General features: G+C 39.1%; 1 protein-coding gene across 1 annotated transcript in view; it reads right to left on the bottom strand.

Annotated features, from left to right (window-relative positions):
- The window catches only part of ADAM22 (ADAM metallopeptidase domain 22), a 264,257-nt gene that overhangs the window by 93,931 nt on the left and 149,752 nt on the right, over positions 1–20,574 (bottom strand). Inside the window, 1 exon segment of the mRNA XM_043968835.1 lies at positions 1,265–1,347. Within this exon segment, the coding sequence (XP_043824770.1) occupies positions 1,265–1,347 (83 nt within the window).

Here is a 20,574-nt window from a genome sequence, read left to right on the forward strand (position 1 = left end):
CTTACTAGCTGTGTGGCCTTGGGCAAGTCACAACCCCAGTTGCCTTACCAAAAAGAAAACAACAAAACAACAAAAAAATACTATAACATAACTAAAATCAAGGATGAGGAGGCATCTAGGTAGTGCAGTGGATAAAGCAATGGCCCTGGATTCAGGAGGTCCTGAGTTCAAATCCAGCCTCAGATACTTGACACTTAGCTGTGTGACCCTAGGCAAGTCACTTAACACATTGCCCTGCAAATTTTTTTTAAATAATAAAATCAGTGATGAGAAAATCCTTAGAAACATCAACCAAATTATTCAAACCTCACAGCTATACACTCTGATAAAAATCAGGTTAAAGACATTCTCTAAAGAATATGATTTTCTTAAGGAAAAAATCTGAGCAGTACACATTCAGAACATAGTTTCAATAATATCCCTGATTCAGAAAATCTGTTTGGCTTATAAACAGCTGGAATGTAAGTTCCTAGCTAGACAAATCTAACAGAAAGTTAACTAAAATGGAAAATGGAAAACTGAAAAAAAAAATGTTGGGGAATTTAGAGGGAAAAGACATCCACTCTTATGAATGGGAAGATTAAAGAATATACATATGTTTCAGAACCACATCATACCTTTACAAAAACAGACCATGTGTTAGAACATAGAGATGTTGTAAATAAACATATAAAGAAGATATGACTAAATGCATCATTTTTGTAGGCTGCAATGCAATAAAAAATAATAAATATAGGAGATACAAGCAGAAGCTAAATAATGACTTAATAATATCTTGAATAAATAGGTTAAATAACAAGTCAAAGAAACAAAAAGTATGGAAGAAGAGAATGATAATGATAGAGACAACACAGCAAAATTTCTAGGTCAAAACTAAAACAGTCTTCAGAAGAAAAAATAGATTCCTAGAATGTAAATTCCTTGAGGCTAGGGCTTGCTTTGTTTTTTATTTCTACTTTCCCAGCACCCAGTACGAGACCTAGCATGTAGTCAATACTTAATATCTTACAAATTAATGAGAGAGAGAGAAGAAAAAGAAGAAGAAGAAGAAGAAGAAGAAGAAGAAGAAGAAGAAGAAGAAGAAGAGGAGGAGGAGGAGGAGGAGGAGGAGGAGGGAGGGAGGGAGGGGTGCCTGGTCTATCCTTGATCTGCATTAAACCTTATCCTGATATAGTCCACAACAGGCCAGGTTAATAGTAATATCAGAGACAGTGCATTATAAAGTACTGAAGAAAAAGCATAATTGAATAATTATAAAACTTACTGGAGTCCATGGCATGTTGATAGGGCAACAAATGAATCAGGGTATCCTCTAATGTGGCCATGGTAGTAACAATGTTCTCCTCCCTGTAAATAGAAATAGAAAAGATAAAGTTTTGGTCATCATAGGGAGAAAAAGCCACATCATTTCACACAAGTTCCTTCCAGAGTGTTATTTCCATCCTCATAGATTAAAACTATAATTAAAAGGAAGGAAGGAGGGAAGAAAAGAAGGAAGAAAGGGAGGGAGGGAGGAAGGAAAGAAGGAAGGAAGGAAGGAAGGAAGGAAGGAAGGAAGGAAGGAAGGAAGGAAAGGAAGGAAGGAAGGAAGGAAGGAAGGAAGGAAGGAAGGAAGGAAGGAAGGAAGGAAGGAAGGAAGGAAGGAAGGAAGGAAGGAAGGAAGGAAGGAAGGAAGGAAGGAAGGGAGGGAGGGGGGTAGGGAGGGAGGAAGAAAAAAGAAAGTACACCTCAGTCTCATATAGCCATTAAAAATAGAATAACTGATAATTTTTCCAAGTAAGTCAAAACCAAAAAGGCAGGTCAGTGTGCAGTCAAATCAAAGGACTGGGAAATGTAAGCTGACTTAGCTGTCTTTTCATCTAAGTGATGCTGGTAAAAGAGAGAGACATGGAAAGAAACAAGAAGTCTTTGAACAGGGAATCTATTTCTCCACCAATTAAGGACTCCTCCTTCTGAATGACAGAGCAAAGCTGAACAGTTAATTTACCTGATCCTCCCCGCCCCCCCCAAGTGAAAGTGATTGTGAATCATAGGATTCACATAAATTAAGCTAAAACAGAAACAAAACAAAACAAAACATCTGCTTGTTCTACCTTTATAGGGCCTAAAAATAGACCAGTACGGCAAATTCCTGTCCCAAGGGCTGGCTTTACAGTAAGCAGAGTAGACAGTTGCCAACAAGTTGTGATTTCAAATCTAAGGGATTGAGAAAGTCCCCTTTCCCAAAGATCTCTCCTTCCTTTCCTCCCCAACCCTTTTTCATGTTGTGGTCCTGCCTAAGACCCACTGTCCCAGAGGTAGCATGACATGGTATATAGATTCTCATGTCAAAGTCAGGAGGACCCAAGTTGAAGGGCTGACTCTGATACAGCCTGCCTATGTGACCCTGGGGAAGTTCCTTAGCTTCCCACTACTCCAGGCAACTGTAAATTGCAGAGAAAGTAGCCACCTGATTTGATGGAGGGAATTTCCTCACCTTACCAGATGAAATCACGGTTCCTGTCCCCTCCTCATGGGTCTACTCTTTACCCTCCCAATCTCTCTGCTTCCTCTCTAGCAGCCTACTCACCCCACAGATGCCTGTGCCCCTCTCTTCAGATAGGTGAGCACCTCTCCCCAACCTACATTTCATGAGGTTCCTTGGCCACAATCACTTCACCCCTTCCTCCACTCAGGCTTCAGGATTTTTCTACCTTCTCCTTCCCCGTCCCCTCCTTGACCTCCTCTTTCCCATTCCCTCTTATGGGTCAATCAGTCACTCAATGTAACTCCTACTATGTGCCAGGCAAATGCTAATGTTGTCTCCCCCCATTTCAATGCAATCTCTTTAAGGGTAGGGATTGTCTTTAATTTTTTGCTTTTAGTTGTATCATCAACACTTACTATGTGCCTAGTAAATGCTTGCTCTACATATCTACCTCTCTATCTATCTACCTACCTACCTATCTCTTACACTTATCCAATTTTTAAATAACCCTGCAAGAGAACATGCTAAAAAAGGTTAGTTTTTTATACCTATGTATGAATCAGTTTGATCTTTTCTATCTAAAAGCACATAAGGAGATGGAAGTTTTCATTGAGGGCAAGGGCAAGGCAGTGAGGAAAGAATTAGGTGGAAAAGAAAGAAGAAGTAATGTCAAAGCATAAGACACTGCTTAGAAATAGCAGGTGTGGGTAGGATATCACCATGGGCAACCCTGAGCAGCTGAAGGGAGCAGAAAGGGACTGAATCCTTCAGTGAAGATAGGAAGGGGATAGAGGTCCAGATGCAGGAAAGATGCAGAAGACACACTCTGCCTAACCAAAGTGTCCTCTGGGAATGATCCTGCTTCAGAGTTTGATGGGTAGATGGGAAGATTAAATATGAACAACCCTGGTCTAAGTTGGGGAAAAAGGCACCAAGAGTCCCACTGAAGTTATTTAAAGCAAAACTGAATTCTTCATAGGATTATCTGGTTTCTGTATTTTCAAGGTTGTTCTCCTTTGTGCAGATCCAACTAATTAACAGAGAAGCAGTAGAGTTGTTTCAAGGTGGAATCATCTTTTTTTTTGTGAGGCACTTGGGTTAAGTGACTTGCCCAGGGTCACACAGCTAGTAAGTGTCAAGGGTCTGAGGTGGGATTTGAACTCAGGTCTTTCTGAATGCAGGGCCGGTGCTCTATCCACTGTGCCACCTAGCTGCCCCAGTAGAATTATCTTTGTGTTGTCCTGGGTTAACTGTGCAAATTGGTAGACCATGCACATGGGAAGAAGAGGCAGCTACCTACACGGTACACTAGAAACCCTCTTCTCCCAAATCTCTCCCTCATCTGTAATTTTTGTCCCAAATTTTGCTCTTTGGGGTCAATTCCAGAGTTGTTTGTTGTTTCTCCTCCTCCTCCTCCTCTTTCATTATCATCATCAAAATTAGTTAATATTTATATTGTGATATGTGCCAATATGGGGCTAAACACTTTTATAATTATTATCTCATTTGATCCTAAAAAAAGCTCTGTTAGGTAGAGATTGTTCTAATTTTATATATGAGGAAACTGAGGCAGACAGAATTTAAGTTACTTGCCCAGGGTCACACAGCTGTTAAGTGTCTGAGACTGGATCTGAACTCAGGTCTTCTTGATTCCATGCTTGGATTTCTATCCATTTTATCAATCTAGCTGCCCCAGAAGACCCTTGTGAAAATGCAAAAGTGTTCCCTGGAAGGAGTGATAAATTAACCCTTTAAAATGCATTCAATGAACATTATTAACCACTTATGGTTAGGGAGAGAGAGAAGGAGAAAAGGAGGGAAGGAGAAGGAAAAGAAGAGGGAAAGTTGAGTACAACACTAAGCCAGGTACTGAGGGAGATACAAAGTACAGACAAGACAGGGTCCCTGTCCACATGGAGATCCAGTAGAGGCTATGATACTAAGGTAACTATAACACAGAAGGGTGGAGCGGTGAATCAGAATGATCAGACAAAGAACGTCTATGGGGATTTAGAGGGAGTGTGTGAAAAAAAGTTCTTTGGTCATTTCTACATTGAAATGAAATCATTCAAATGAAAAGTTATCAAGCAAGTTGAGTTGCTTGAATTGATGTTTATTGTTAAAATTCCAATAAAATGTGGTAGAGATGGGGACATGCTCTGTGATTTCATTGATACAGAGAACTCTACCCATACAGCTCACCACCTTCTCTGGAAGTTAATCGTAGGTCCCTTGGACACTGAGACATTTATTCGACAACTTCTCTCCAGTCCCAAAGCCAGGAGGTATCAGAGGAAGCACAGGAATCCACACCTTCCAGGCTCCCAGGTCACCTCTCTATCCAGTAAAATACAGACGCTCTTTTGACAAAATAGTTTAAAACAAGAATCACATGAAAAAGAGAAGTGTGACATGAGAAGACTTCCTATGTAAGGTGGCATTTGAGCTTTAAAGGATAGGTTGGAATTCAGCAGCCAGAAGAGACAATATGTTAGAGGTATGGAACACACTGAATAAATATATGAGTAAAGTATGGAAAGTATGTGTGAGACACTGGTAAGGGAGGGTCCAGTGGAATGAGAGAGGGACAGAGAATTGTCCAATTTGGTTGGAGCATAAACTTGGTGTAGGAGAATAATACAAGATAGATCTGGAAAGTTTGTGGTCTGAGACATTGTGGCAGTCTTTAGGCCAGTAGATAAATCTGAACTTTACTTGATGGGTAACAGGGAGCCAGTGAAGATTGTTTTTAATGAAAGCCTGTCATGAGTATATGTATAAATAATGAAGATTAAGGTGGAAGTGGTATGAAGGGTGGATTTAAGGGGGGAAGGATAGAGGAAGGAAGACCTCTTAGTATGCTCTTGAAATATCTAGGACTTTTACTATGGTGGTGGCAGGAGGAAAAGAGATGAGGGGATCAATGTGAGAGATGTTACAAAGGGCATATACATGAGAGAAAGGGAAGAGAACTAGAGAGCACCATGCTTTTGATCATTGTAGACTGGGTTAATGGTGATGCCAGTAGCATAAAAAAAGAAGAGCAGATTTAAAAGGAAAGATAAGAAGTTCAGTTTTGGGCATGTTGAGATTGTAGTGATGGTGGGACATTCAGGTAGATTTGCTATAGGCTACTGGTGGCTTGGATCTTGAATACAGAAGAGAAGTTAGAGCTAGGTAGATAAAAAGCCAGTTGAACTGAGATAGTAATGGAAAACATGGGACTAAATGGAATCCAATTCAACAAGCATTAATTAGGCACCTCCTATCTGCCAAGCACCGAGATTGGCACTAGGGTTACAAAGACAAAAAACCAAATAGATCTTGCCCTCGTGAAGCTTACATGCTATAGGAAGGTCAAGGGAAAGAGCTTATCAAAGTAAAAGAAGGTAAAGGAGAGCACCCTGGGCAAGATTCACCTTTGAAGAATCAGATAAAGGCTTAGAGGCCAGTGAAGAACACAGAAAAGGAGCAGTTAGAAGAGAAAGAGAACCAAGATGATGTATTGTCCCTGAAGCCAAGGAATCTAGTGGGAAGGAGCAGTCTGCAGTGTCAAATGCTACAAGGAGTCAAGGGCAATAAGGATCTATAAAAAGGTCACGTGATTAGGAGGGCAATACTTATCTCTGGGAGAGAAGTTTCAGTAGGATGATGATGAGGAAAACACTGCAAAAAACTGAGCTGAGGAAAGAGTGGCTGTTGAGCCAGTGAAGACAATGGGTATAGATAACCTTTTCCCCCCTAAAAAATGTAAAAGCAAATAAAAGGGGAAGTGGTGGAAAGGTTAGCTATATGGGGTAAAGGGGTCAGAGGAAGGCTTTTTAGGCTTAAGGAAATCTAAGCATATTCAAGAAGGGGCAAAGGGAAAGAATGAAGATTAATGAAAGAAAGGGGATGACTACTAGAGAAAGGACCTGGAAGATATAGAAGGAAATGGCAGTCAAGGAACAAGCAGATGAATCAGCCTAAGTGAGTAGCAGGAAGAGCTTTTTTGGCGACCAAAGGGAAACTAGGAACACATTCATATGGATGAATTTGTCAGATTCTTTAGAAATGGGATATAAGACAACTGACAATTTAAGGAAGAGCCTCTGCTGCTTGGGGCATTGTGGTGGGTGGCCAGGCCAGTCAGGGTTCTGCATGTGGTACAGTGGAGTGAAAGACAGAGACACCAAGAAAGAATGCAAGGAGGTTTTGTTGTTCAGTCGTTTTCAGACATGTCTGACTCATGACCCCATTTAGGGTTTTCTTGACAAAGATGCTGGAGTGGTTTGCCATTTCCTTCTCCAGCTCATTTTACAGATGAGGAACTGAGGCAAACAGGGTGAAGTGACTTGCCCAGGGTCATACAGTTAGTAAGTGTCTGAGGCTAGATTTGAACTCAGGAAGATGAATCTTCCTGACTCCAGACCCAGCACTCTATCCACTGAGTCACCTGCCCAGGCAAGGGGGACGCCCAAGCTTAATTTTTTCTATTTCATAATAGTAATGTCTTCATCTGACAAAGAATCAACCCTGGCTTTTATCTTGTAAAGCCATCTCCCTTCCTCCAGGAAAGGACAGCAGGTTCTGATTTGGATGTATTTAATCGAAAGTAAATAGCTCCTCTTCACTGACTCAACATGATTTTAAACCATTAACCCCAAGGGCACATACTAATATAAAGCAGATGAATATTTGGGAAGTATACTTTAAAGAAAAAATCTCACATGGGGAAAAGAAGAGGAAGAAGGAGGAACAAGACAATGAAAAAAATTATCTTCTTAATTTCGGAAAAATAGGAGCTATTCCAAAGAGAACATATGGTCAGGGAGAAACTGGCAAGGAAGAGCAACACTGCAAATGTAGTTCAGAGCTCAATATGACTGAAGCTTCAAGATTATCCAATGTTTTCATGACACTCTCCAAGAACTCAAATAGCAGAATACTGCCCTGATCAAACCCAATCAATCTAGATGCCACTAACTCCAAGATCAGACAATCCCATCGCTGAGATCTGTATCTCTCAATCCCTGTCTGGTGCCAATTATCTATCACTCTAGTTCTTTTCAACAAAAAGTCATAAATAGATTCTCCTGTGATCTCTTAGGGTCTTGTTCACAAGGAAGGGGATGCCATTTAAAATTCAAGTTAACAAACATTTACTAAGTGCCTACTACTTAATGTTGTGCCCGTCATTCCATTTCCCCCATTAGCTCTAGGGTTTTCATTGTGCATTAAGGATGTGTTCCACTGTGGCACAACTGACTATATTTGAGGCAACTATCACATCCTCCCTGACTCTTTTCCTTTTTAGTCCCTTTAAATGATCATCAAAGAACATATTTTTTCCAGATCTCTCCCCACCTTGGTCACCCTCTTCTGGATGGTCACCAGCTGATCAGGGTCCTTTCTAAAACAGGCAGTCCACAACTAAAAATAACATTCCAGGTGTGCTCTGACCAGGGCAGAGAACATGGGGTGATGTCTCTTTAGGTTTTGGCAGCCATATTACATCCTTGACTCATGAGCGAGCATACAATCCCCTGGGTCTTTTAAAAAATGAATCATGGTCTAGGTGTACTTCCCCTATCTTATACTCATGAAATTATTGTTTTTTTAAACCAAGTATAGAATTTGGCATTTTTATCTGTTAAATTTAATCTTATTAGATTTGGCCCATTATTCTAACTTGTTGAGGACCTTTTGAATATTAATTTTGTTACTTCCCATGTTAGCTATATTTCTCAGATCATGTGATGATTAAAAATATGAGGGACAAGGCTTCTGGGTAATGTAATCATCTTATTAAAAGATAAGTTGGTTATTAATAAAAGGATATCTATTGGCCATCTCTCTCAGACCAAAGGCCCCAAATGGCAGTGGGAGTCACAGTTCAGATACCCTTCCAACCATAGCAATCAAATCCAATTGGATAACAAGTCAAATCTGATTGGTTAACAGCAATCTAATCTAACTAGACATGATTGGAGGTGGGTTATATTAAATGAAGTCCAGGGATAACATGATTTGGGTCACTCAAATCTTTACATCAGAGAAGGAATGTGCACTCCTCACCCACGAATATTTAGGAAGTATACTTTAGAGGAAAAAAAATCTCACATGGGGAAAGGTTGCACAGTTTCCATCTAGGTGTGGTTGTGCAGGTCAAAGTCCTTCAGCTTGTCTAGACAAAAGGATATGTCTCCATCCAAGGTTCCTTTGACCCAGATGAATCTTACTTTCCAGGAGAACTTAGACCTTGGAGTGTGGGAGGGATAAAGGACTAAGAAAGAAGGAGAGATCACTGGGTCCCCCATGATATCCATTATTAATAATTATCTCACACATCTGCAAATTGATATGCATGCCATAGAAGCCTATTATCATAATTACATTTATCTCTAAGCAGTGGATCCATGCCTTTATTTTGTCCTCTTTTTTTCCCAGAACAGAGTTGTTGGTTTTTTAAGTCCCTTTTTGTTGTCCTTAGCATCCATTGTCAATATGAACTCATTCTCAGCCTGAGGGCTCATCACACCCTTCTTGTAGAACCATAAAGAAACTCAAAAGGAAAATATGAGTAAGTTGTGCCAATATAACATGTTATAGTAACTCAAGGGAAGTAACAGTCTGGAGTATTGTTGAGATAAGCAGGTGATACAATTAAATCATGTAACAACACAAATAGGGAAGTTTTTCAGGGCCATTTTCCTGAAAACTGACCCCTAAAGAAAGGTCAATCTAATTTTTGCCCAATCCTCAGGGGTAGAACCAAGTCATGCTACAAAGGCTCCAAGGGACATCCAGGGTAACACTGGCTCATCTCCATCTGGAAGACACTAGGCATGCTTCCAGAAATCATTCAGTTCTTTGGTTGGGGCTTTTTCACTCAGTTCAGGACACTCAGAACAGTTCTAGCTTAGGGTAAGGGTAATATAAATTCCAGTTTTCACCCTAGAATAATCATAGTCTCCCTAAAGTCATTCATTTCTAGGAAATCCTAGGCTTCTCTAAGTCCATAACTCATCCTTTAGCTCAATTTGGCTTGGACCTATGGCATACAGGCTAGACAGAATTGGACCCATGACTGGGGGGGGGGAGCATAGGATAAACCCTTCACATGTAGTATACAGATTTCTATTTGAAAATATTCTATAATAAAGATGGGTGAGAGGTTTGCCTTCTAATAAGTTAACATAAGGGGGCGGCTAGGTGGTGCAGTGGATAAAGCACCGGCCCTGGATTCAGGAGTACCTGAGTTCAAATCCGGCCTCAGACACTTGACACTTACTAGCTGTGTTACCCTGGGTGAGTCACTTAACCCCCATTGTCCCGCAAAAAAAAAAAAAAGTTAACATAAAATGAAACAGTCACAAAGAGAAATCCTAGACAAACATTAATTATTTAAAAAAGGAAAAGGAAAATATATGTGACAGTATGTGTATTTAAACAGTCATGCAACTTTTACCAAGCTAATTATACACAAATAAATGCAAAGATATAGGAAATGTGGATAACTAGTTAAAAATAAAAATTCAACATAACTTTTTGGGAGGAATTCTTAAATATAACTCAGAACCCTTTGTCCCTAATGCAAATCTTTTTTTTTTCCCTAAGAAAGTCTTTTTTTTGGAAAAAAAAATACAAATTTGACAAACACCAAACACAACCATTTGCTACAGATAAAGCACAGAAAAAGAGAAGTGTACTGTATTTGGAAGCACAAATCTCCATTACATACCTACAACTTATTTTTCAAAGTATCTAAGGAATCGAATGTGGTAGTTACAAACTTTCCTTCTATGCCTTCTTTTATGTTTTCTTCTGCTCTCTTCAATCTATTTTCTCTCTGCTTCTCTTCAATACATTTATAGGCCTTTAATTTCAAGATCTGAAATACTTGTGAAGATAAACAGATTTCAGACAAGAATATCGAGCTCTTCAGGAATCAGAAAAATCAGAAATGAAGTTTCTGATATTATCTTCAAGACTCCCAGACAATACTTTGCTTTTTATTTGTTGGTTTGTTTATTTTTTTCAAATTAAGCTTGTCCTAGAAAGCCTCATTCCTGGAGGGAGTCCCAAATCTCTTTTCCTTCTTCGAGTTTCAAAAAATTATATAAACATCTCGCCTTGTAATCACCGAGGCCTCAAAAGCATACAAGATAAAGAGATCTCAGGGTTCCAGATATGAAATTGAAAAAAGCACTAAGGAATTCTGTTAGCAAAAGGGAGAAAAACAAATTAAAAACCCATAAGAGGCAATCAATGAAAATACCCACGACAGTCCATAAATTCCACACATAAAGTATAGAATCCCAGTTGGGAAATGGAGCAAGACAGGACCATTTTCTTTTCTCTGAGCACAGTGGATATGCAACACCTCATACCATGTTCCCAATGCTAACACAATGAAATGATGCAATCATTTGACAAACATTTTTTGAGTACCTTCAATAAGGGGAGCAATGTACAAGAAGTTGTTGGAGAAAATGACTGACTAACAATGACCTTGATCAAGTTCCTTCATTTCTCTGGGCTCATCTATACATAAAATGAGGGAGTTGGACTCACCGGCTATTCAGCTCCCTCCCAGCCCTAAATTTGTGATCCTGGTCATCCCTACTCTTATTTGAAAGATGAGGAAATTGGGCCTCTGAGACTTTAAGTGATTTTCTTAAGTTACATGGATAGTGTCAAAGGTAGAGGTCAAACCCAGTCCCTCTGACTCAGGAGCCAATATTCTTTCTGCCATAGCAGCCAATGTATGTCAGCAGTAGGACTTAAAATCAAGTTTTCCTAACTTTAAAGGTAGTCCTCTCTCCCATACCGCCAATAATAAGTGCCTTAAGTAGAAATACAGACTAAGGTGACATTTTCCCTGAGACACAGACCCCTAACCTTTTACTCAAAAAAAAGTTTTTAAATTGTTTTCAATTTCTTAAGGTTTATGATCATAAACAAGGGAGTGTTAATTTCAGAGATCTATTCATTGAATAGAGGTAATATGAGGAGAGGCAGCTAGGCGGCACAGTAGATAGAGCACTGGCCCTGAAATTGGGAGGACGTGAGTTCAAATTTCACCTCAGGAACTTACTAGTTGTGTTAACCTGGGCAAATCACTTAACCCCAATTACCTTAAACATCTGGGACCGTCTCCAGTCATACAGAGAGAGAGAGAGAGAGAGAGAGAGAGAGAGGTATAGGTATAGATATAGATATAGATATACGTATAGGTATGGGTATAGGTATAGACATACATATAGATATACGTATAGGTACAGATATAGATATAGGTATACGTATAGATATAGATATACATATAGGTATGGGTATAGTTATAGATATACATATACATATACATATACATATACATATACATATACATATACATCTTTTGCCATTGGCCCCAGATGGCTCTGGAGGAGAGAGTGAGGTTGGTTGAACTTGCATAGCCTTCCCTCACTTAAATCCAATTCAATGCAAGTCATGACATCACCCTAATGTCTTGGTCCTCTTTGAGAATGAATGACAAACAACAAAACAACGTGAGAAGTAATTGCACTGGGTAGAGCACTGGCCCTGGAGTTAGGAGAACCTGGCTTCAAATCTTGCCTCAAACCCTTATTAGCTGTGTAACTCTGGGAGAGTGACCTAATTTCTCTGATCCCCATCTGTATAGTGGGAATAATAGTCTCTACCTCCCAGGGTGATTGTGAAGATAAAATGAGATATTTATAAAGTGCTTTATAAACCTTAAAGGGTTGTGTAAATATTAGCTATTATTATTATAATGGGCCAGATACTGGGAGTTTGGTGATAATAAGGGTATTCAGGGAGCATGGAGATGATGGTAACCATCCCCTTACCAAAATCTCCCAGGGAAGTCACCTCTGGGTAGGAGATAAGACCAGCAAACTGCTCTGAGACCAATGAGGTAAACAAAGCATTGAGGTCATCAGATAATGGTGTTTGGAGTTTGAGATCCTTGCCATAAGGCTTCACATCTAAACTATAAGGTTTCATGTCATTTGGAAGATGGCTATATACAAATGTTATAATGAAACATGTTTTTCCCAAATCCCTTTGCCATGGAAACAAACTGCATAAAACTAAACAGAGTACCAACCTCTTATGGTGGCAAGTGCCTTACAGAGTAATACTGTCCTGTAAATTGCAAGTGCCCTATAAACAAGACCTCTGGGGGTACTTTTGTATTTATGCATTCTTGGATGGGGACAAAACCCCAATCAGTACTAGGTTACTTCCTACCTGTCTGACACTCAACAAGCCACTTACTTTCCTGGGTTTCAAATTCCCCAAAAGAACATTGAAGAGATCAGTCCAGATGACCTCTGAGGTTCTTTACAGCCCTTAATCTGTGATCCAATGAATACAGAATCAACTTCTGCAAAATTCTGGTACATTGTAAATGAATATTAGAAGCCATTTCCCATCTTTCTAGGCAGGGCAGCAATCTATTTCCAAGTTCTGTGTTTTCTAATTATTTTTGAAATTGAAAAGCTCTCTAATTCCTAAGGTCATTAATTAAATAGCCATTCAAAGTCCCTGAAATGTGCCAGCAGTTTATGATGGTGGTGGGCAATATATCATTACATCACTATCTGCTAGATCCTCTGTATTCAACACTTGCTGCAAAAAAACAAAAAACAAACAAAAAACCCATTGTCTAAAATCTCAGAAGAGGCCACCAAAGCAAAGTAATATAGTCTTGCATCAAGAAAAAATAATTCTTATTGGGGGAAGGGGAAAAAAGACCCATCAGAATATCATGTGAGATAAATTCCCACAGGGAAGGGAAAAAAGACAAATGACATCTAGAATACCATTGACTCCACATTTTCTATTTTCTCATGTCCTGCCCAAGGCTAGGGTGAAGGATGGGGCTCGTGATGGGCTGCAGCTGGCTCTGTTCCCTGACATGGCTTGAAACCTTCTTAGTTGGGAGGAACAGGGGAATGCCAGGGCCAGGGAAGTCACGTGGAGGAGCTAATGTCAGTAACTGGGATATGAGTCTTGGCAGCAAAATTACCAGAGGCAGAAAGCAGTGTCAACGGCAGAAGTTGGGTCAAAAGGAGAAGTTGGGTCAAAAGCAGGATCAAAAGAGCCTCTCTGGCAGTTTGAAACTATGCCCAAAGGGCTATAAATTTGTGCATACCCTTTGACCCAGCAATACCACTATTAGGACTTTTCCCCAAAGAGATCATAAAAAAAAGGAAAAGGACCTACATGTACAAAAATATTTATAGCTCTTTTTGTGGTGGCAAGGAATTGGAAATTGAGGGGTTGCCCATCAACTGGGGAATGGATGAACAAGTTGTGGTATATGAATGTAATGGAATTCTATTGTACTGTAAGAAACGATGAGCAGGTAGATTTCAGAGAAACCTGGAAGGACTTGCATGAACTGATGCTGAGTGAGATGAGCAGAACCAGGAGAACATTGTACACAGTATCAACAACATTGTGTGTTGATCAACTGTGACAGACCTGATTCTTCTCAGTAATACAATGGTCCAAGATAGTTCCAAAGGACTCATGATGGAAAATGCTCTCCAAATCCAGAAAAAAAAGAACTGTGGAATCTGGATGCAGCTTAAACCGTACTATTTCTATTGTTTTTGGTGCTGTTGTTTTTCTTTTTTGAGGTTTTTCTGTTTTGCTCTGATTCTTCTCTCATTACATGACTAATGCAGAAATATGTTTAATGTTATTGTACATATAAAACCTATATCAGATTACTTGCTGTCTTGGGGATGGGGGGAGGAAGGGGATGGATGGAGAAAAATTTGAAACTAGAAATCTTATAATAACAAACATTGAAAATTATCTCTAAATGTAACTGGAAAATAATAAAATATTTATATAGGGGAGAAAAAAAGCCTCTCTGGCCTTCTGAAGCCTCACTCCCCTGCATGATCCAAGACCACTGGATGCCTTCTTGGTCCTCACATTATCAGACACTCTTATCTCCTAACTGAGTATTTTCTCTACTCTCTCCTATGCCTGGAACCCTCTCCCTCCTCCCCCCCCCCCGCCTTTTGCCTTCCCTAGTTTCCTTCAAGTGTCCCATCTTCTGGAGAATGCCTTTCCCTGTCCTGCTTATTCTTTTATGTGTGTGTGTGCCTGCTTATTCTTAATGCTTTCTCTCTGAGACTACCCTTAAGTCATCCTGTATTTATCTTGTTTTTACCGTTATTTGCATGTTGGCTCCCCAATTAGACTGGGAATTCCTTAAGAGAAGGAGCTGGTTTTTGCCTTTCTTTTTTATCCCTACCACTTAGCTTATTGTCGGGCATAAATTAGGTGCTTAATAATTTCTAGTTGACTGCACAGATCAGACTTCAAGGGCTCAATCCTGAGGTAGACAAGAGAGGGTAGAATTTAGCATGGTCTTCCCTCCATCTTCCTCTGAATTTAATGAAGACACATATCTCCTCACCCTGCTGCCCTTATAGTTTTCATGGAAATGGTTGTGTCCAGGTGGTAGTGGACAGAAATGGACATATGTAAATTAGTTTATTACTCCCTCCATGAAGTCATGCTAAAGGAGAGATCAAAGGTTTACTTCACAGAAGACCATCACCACAAAGCCTCTGGAGTTCTAAAAAGTATGCTATATGAAAAGCTAGTTGGGCTTTTAATCAATATCCATTGATGAGAAGATGGGTTTCCCAGTAGTTCTTATTTCCTTTGGGTAATATTAGTCCTTGAAAATGAAGTAGATCCACTCACATATCTTCATTCTCTGAGAGCTCTTATTCTCAAGGATGGCCTAGTAAGCATTTTGAGAAGTCTTAGAGATTAAATGTACTTTCAAAAGGGATCAGCTTACATCCTCCAGCAAAGTGGATCAAAACTCTATCAGAGCCAACAATTCTACATTTTTTACTAAATCATCAAAATTCACTTTCATCTCTTTGCAGATGGTGGAAAGGCTTTCATAGTCACATAACCAATCCATGTGACTATGTGGCCTAGAGTCTTCTATTCCTGGTTTAAGCTTCTTTCTTTGGCCAAGAGTTAACTGCACCACCTAGTTGCCCCCAAGGACCTACTTTCAACCACATGTTATAGCCTAAGATCTTTTCAGCTGTCAGTCACTGAAGGCCCATTAATTCCAAGTCATGGCATCACCAGCCAGTTAATTCCATTTCCATATTTTTAAGCTCCTACAAAGTGTTACTTAACAACAAATGCATGAAGCTATAGTGTAAGGAGGGTGCTTTTCCGGTTTCCTGAAATGGAGATGGACACTGGGGTGAAAAGAATCAATATTGACCACATCTAAGGGTTTTAATTACAAATTCATGATATTATAGTTCCCTTCCAAGAAACCACTGCTTTCTTATGTTCTCTTTTAAAGGCCTTGACATTTAAAATAGTCTTGAATGTATAATCTCTTTAGTCGCATAACCTTGGATATTGAGACTAGACCACTGGCAATGGAGTCAGTGAGCCTATACTAAAATCTTGACTATTTATTATATCTCTGGGAAGTCAACTTTTCTAAGCCTCAGTTCCCTTCCTTGTAAAATGAATCATTGACGCTAAGCCTTCTTCTAGCTCTAAACCTCTGATATTATTTAAAGTTATCTATAATGTGAGATCAGCATGTTACCAAGAATAATTCTATATTTGAAAACTGAGTATTGTCTATCATAAGGATAAATATTAGGGATTAGGAGTGAGTTGCTTAGAAAGTATATTCTGATAAGCCCTGTTTAAGACTGGAACATGGACTTTCATATTTGTGTTTGTTTTGACAAATAGATTTGGGAATGAGAAGAAGAAGAAGAGAATCTTATTTTAAGGTAGAGTTTTATTTTTGTTTTTGTTTTTTGTTTTTGCAGAGCAATGAGGGTTAAGTGACTTGCCCATGGTCACACAGCTAGTAAGTGTCAAGTGTCTGAGGCCAGATTTGAACTCAGGTCCTCCTGACTCCAGGGCCAGTGCTCTATCCACTGAGCCACCTAGCTGCCCCTAAGGTAGAGTTTTAGATGCAATGTGATATGGATAGAGCACAGATATGGAGTCTGAAAGACCTGGGTTTAAAGCCTACCTTTGACAGTTATAGCTGTATGATCATAGGCAAGTCACTGCGTCTTTGTTTCTTCATCTTTAAAACAGAGATCATAATATCTAGAATACTATCTAGATAATATAATATAATATCTAGAATAATACCATAAGATTATTGTTAGACTCAAATGAAATAATGAACCTAAAGTCCTTTCCAGTCTTTAAGGCACCATGTAAATACCAATTGTTGACTATTTTCTCCCTTTTAGAGGAAAGACCTAATACCATGTATTTGAGTTGGGGGGAAAAGGGAATTGGGGGTGTTGCTCTCCTTCCAACAAGGTATGCCCCACAAACAATAATCCCCAGTGCCGACTACTTCTCTCCTACCTTCTATCCATCTGCCACATTGTCATGGAAGTGAAGAAATGTGAGGCAAAGGTCTTCAGTTTCCATTTGTCAAAGCTGATAAGTGGAAAGATGCCCAAGGGAGAATACAATGGAAACATTCTCTCCCTGCTGCAGCCACATCCCACCACCAAACACTAGAATCTCAAAAAAACCCAACTCTACCATTCAACCAACCCTTTCCCTACTATCAAACTAACCAAGGGCTAAAAAAAAAAAAAAAGCAAGAGCTACAACCATTTTGAACTATTTGAATGAAAATTCCTTGATTGCAGGGGTCGTCTCCTTATAGTTGTATCCCTTAGCCCAGTGCCTGGCACATGGTTAGGTGGTTAATGAATGCTTTTCATTCTTTCATTCATTCATTCATTCAGTTAGAAGTTGCATATTATCAAGATCTAGAGAACATTTCTAGTGATGTATTCAATTCAATTCAAGTAGCATTGGGCCAATATGGGATAGCCACCAAAAATAAAGCTTTACAACACTGACTATAAAGTCCCATGGCAGGACTTGTCTAAAGATGATTCCAGGGAAGGAAACAAGGGGCGACAAAAGACATTATTTTTAAGCAACTGGCTCCAGAGGCACATCTGTTCCTTATTTTCCTTATCTGTACAATGAGATATCAGACTAATTAGTTTCTCCAGACCCAAACAGTGCTGTAGACAAATAAAATATTTGGATTTTCTTCCTCAGCAGGGTCAGTGCGGCTCTCTGCAACTGACAAGGTCAAAAGCAGGAACCTGGCAAAAGAAGGAGGAGTCAGAGGCGAAAGGAGCAGAATGGAAGAAATGGAGGACTCAAATTCTACAGTTTAATGAATTAAAGAAGCAAGAACTTCTAGTAGTAAAAGTTTTTCAGACATTTTCCTGTGGGATTGGCAATACTACCACTATTATGATTACTTAAAAGCTAACATTTCTATACTACCTTAAGGTTTACAAAGTACTTTACATACATTATCTCACGTGAAATTCTAGGATTGGGTGAACTGTAAGGTTCCCTTGAGGGAATCTGATTATAAATGGATAAAAATGTCCCTGAAAAAGGAACTAACATTTTTAAAAATCACAGATCGGTGCTATTTCCAGGTATGAAATATAATCTAAATTGGAATAGGCTATGCTTTGAACATATTCTGGAAAGAGCCCTTAAAGGAGAACACATAAGTATATTATTCAGTACAGAGGATGGAGTTGTCTTAGCCATATGTGAGAATTTTGAATGCTTAGGTATTCCCTCCGAATGTTTAGGAGGTAGGTAACAGAGCAGTCAGAGCTGGGGTGTTGAGTCAGAAAGACCTTAGTTCAAATTATGCATATCCTTATTAACTGTGTGACCATGGGCAAGTCTTCAGTCTCAGTTTACCAATATGTAAAATGGGGTTTGTAATAGTACCAACCTCACAGGGTTGATTATACATGCAAAACTTTTGCAAACCTTAAAGCACTAATATAAATACTAGCTTTTCTTTCCTTTCCTTTTATTTATTCCTTCCTTCCTTTCCTCCTCCTCCTCCTCCTCCTTCCTCTTCTTTTGGAAGAGGTAGTGTGGTAGAGTGGACTTGGAGTCAGGAAGTGCTGAGTTATATCCCAATTAGTTATGTGATACTGAGCAAGTCACTTAACCTTACTGTGCCCCAGTTTTGTCATCTGTGGAGTGGGATTCAGTGACCTCTAAAGTCCCTTCCAAGTTTAATCCTTGCATGTTTCTTGTATACACCACAAAGAAGTTAGCTTCTCTGGGTCTTAGTTCCCTCATTTGTAAAAGAAAGGGATGGACTAGATGACTTCTGAGGTCAATTCCAGCTCTCTGTTGACGTCTATATCTCTTCCACTGCACATTTCTAGATGTGCCCCAGATTTGTGACAAAGGAAGCATGAGAGAATCATCGTCCTAGTACAAATGATCATCATGTTTCCTTTCCTACTGGGCTGCAATCTCCATGAGGGGAAATACCTTGGACTGACTTTGGCAGTTGTCCCAGTGCCTATCCCAGCGCTAGCATGTGGAGTAGGGTCTTACTAAATGTTTGGTGAATTGGATTGACTAGACACTTCCTCCAATCCTCCTCACAACCTCTCAAACTTCTCCAAAACAGAGATTATGTGAAACACAAAGACCCAGAAAAGAGATTTCATGACAAATGAGAAAAAAATTGACCTGGGGAGAGCAAAGATAAATAGAATTCTGCAAAATTAGTGATAAGAAAAATATTCTCTCTATCACTTGAAGTAATTAGTTATTTCTAAGAATGAGGCACAACAAGAAAAAGAGGACATAGAGTCAGATATACAAGGCAATAACATAGAAATTATTTCAAAGAGGGAATTTAGGTAATTTAGAAGCTTTGATTCCATGAGGAATAAAGAGACTAAAAAAGGTCTAAAAACTAATAAAGAACTAAGAAGATTATAAAAAGGTAAGAAGGCCATGAATCAAAGAACAAAAGTCTACACTAGAAAGGGAAGATAAATAATGAAGAGAACAAAGAAGAGAAATCCTTTTTTTTAAAAAAAGGTGCAGAAGATGAAATTTAAGAAACTAACAAAACAAATTGAAGGGGAAGAGAAGAAGGGAGATTTTTACTTGAGTTCTTAACTAAGGGGGGGGAGAAAGAGGAGTAAAATGAAATAGGTAGATAAAAGGAAGCAATTAAAGTGAAACATTAAGTTAAGCAAAACTCTTAAACTAGTGGAAAGAATAAGAAAAAGGAAATGAGAGATTGAGAGAGGGAAATAGGGTTGCTTTAAAAAATAGATGATGCCAAAATATCATTTTTCAAAGCTGCCCCCTTCCAAGTGGCCTGTGAAGTAAAAATTAATTTCATAATAATACTAAACTGTTTGAATTTTGAATATAGGGAATATCAATAGATATAACCCACATAAATAAATACTCATTAGGGAATCCTCAATGATTTTTAAAGTTGTACAGGGGTCCTGAGACCAAAAAGGTTGAGAAACGCTGAACTAAAATAAATGAAGAGACAAAATACTGTGTTTACAAAGGAAAAAAAAAAGGCAGGGAGGAGTCCTAATTCAGGCAAACTAAGACAGCAATTCTTTAATATTGAGTGCTGTGCATTGTTCTTTAAGTGAAGGCAGTGCCCTGCTGTGGGGGAAGAAGTATGGCATTTAAAGCCAGGGGACCTAGTTTCCAATTCTGGATTTGCCATTTGTTACCTCTGTGTCCTTAGATGAGTCTCACCTTTCTCTGGGTCTCAATATCCTCCGCTGTAAAATAAGGAGTTTGAACTAAATGACTTCTCAGGCTCCTCTCAGCTCTGAGCTATGATCCTATGAAAATTCCCAAATAGATTTCTGACCATAATAAGCAAAGTAAAGAGTTCTGTCTGGTAAGAATGTTGAGAATAGGGGCAGCTAGATGGCGCAGTGGATAGAGCACCGGCCCTGGAGTCAGTAGGACCTGAGTTCAAATCCGGCCTCAGACACTTAACACTTACTAGCTGTGTGACCCTGAGCAAGTCACTTAACCCCAATTGCCTCACTAAAAAAAAAAAAAAAAAAAAAAGAATGTTGAGAATAAAGTTGACCAATAATTATACCTGAAAATTTACATAGCTGTATAAAACAATTTTCTTTCATTTTCTTTAATTTCAACTTCTATTGGCAAGTACAAGTGTTATAAAAATGAACAAAAAGATCAGA

The sequence above is a fragment of the Dromiciops gliroides genome, chromosome 5, assembly GCF_019393635.1.
Source record: "Dromiciops gliroides isolate mDroGli1 chromosome 5, mDroGli1.pri, whole genome shotgun sequence".
Classification (NCBI taxonomy): domain Eukaryota; kingdom Metazoa; phylum Chordata; class Mammalia; order Microbiotheria; family Microbiotheriidae; genus Dromiciops; species Dromiciops gliroides.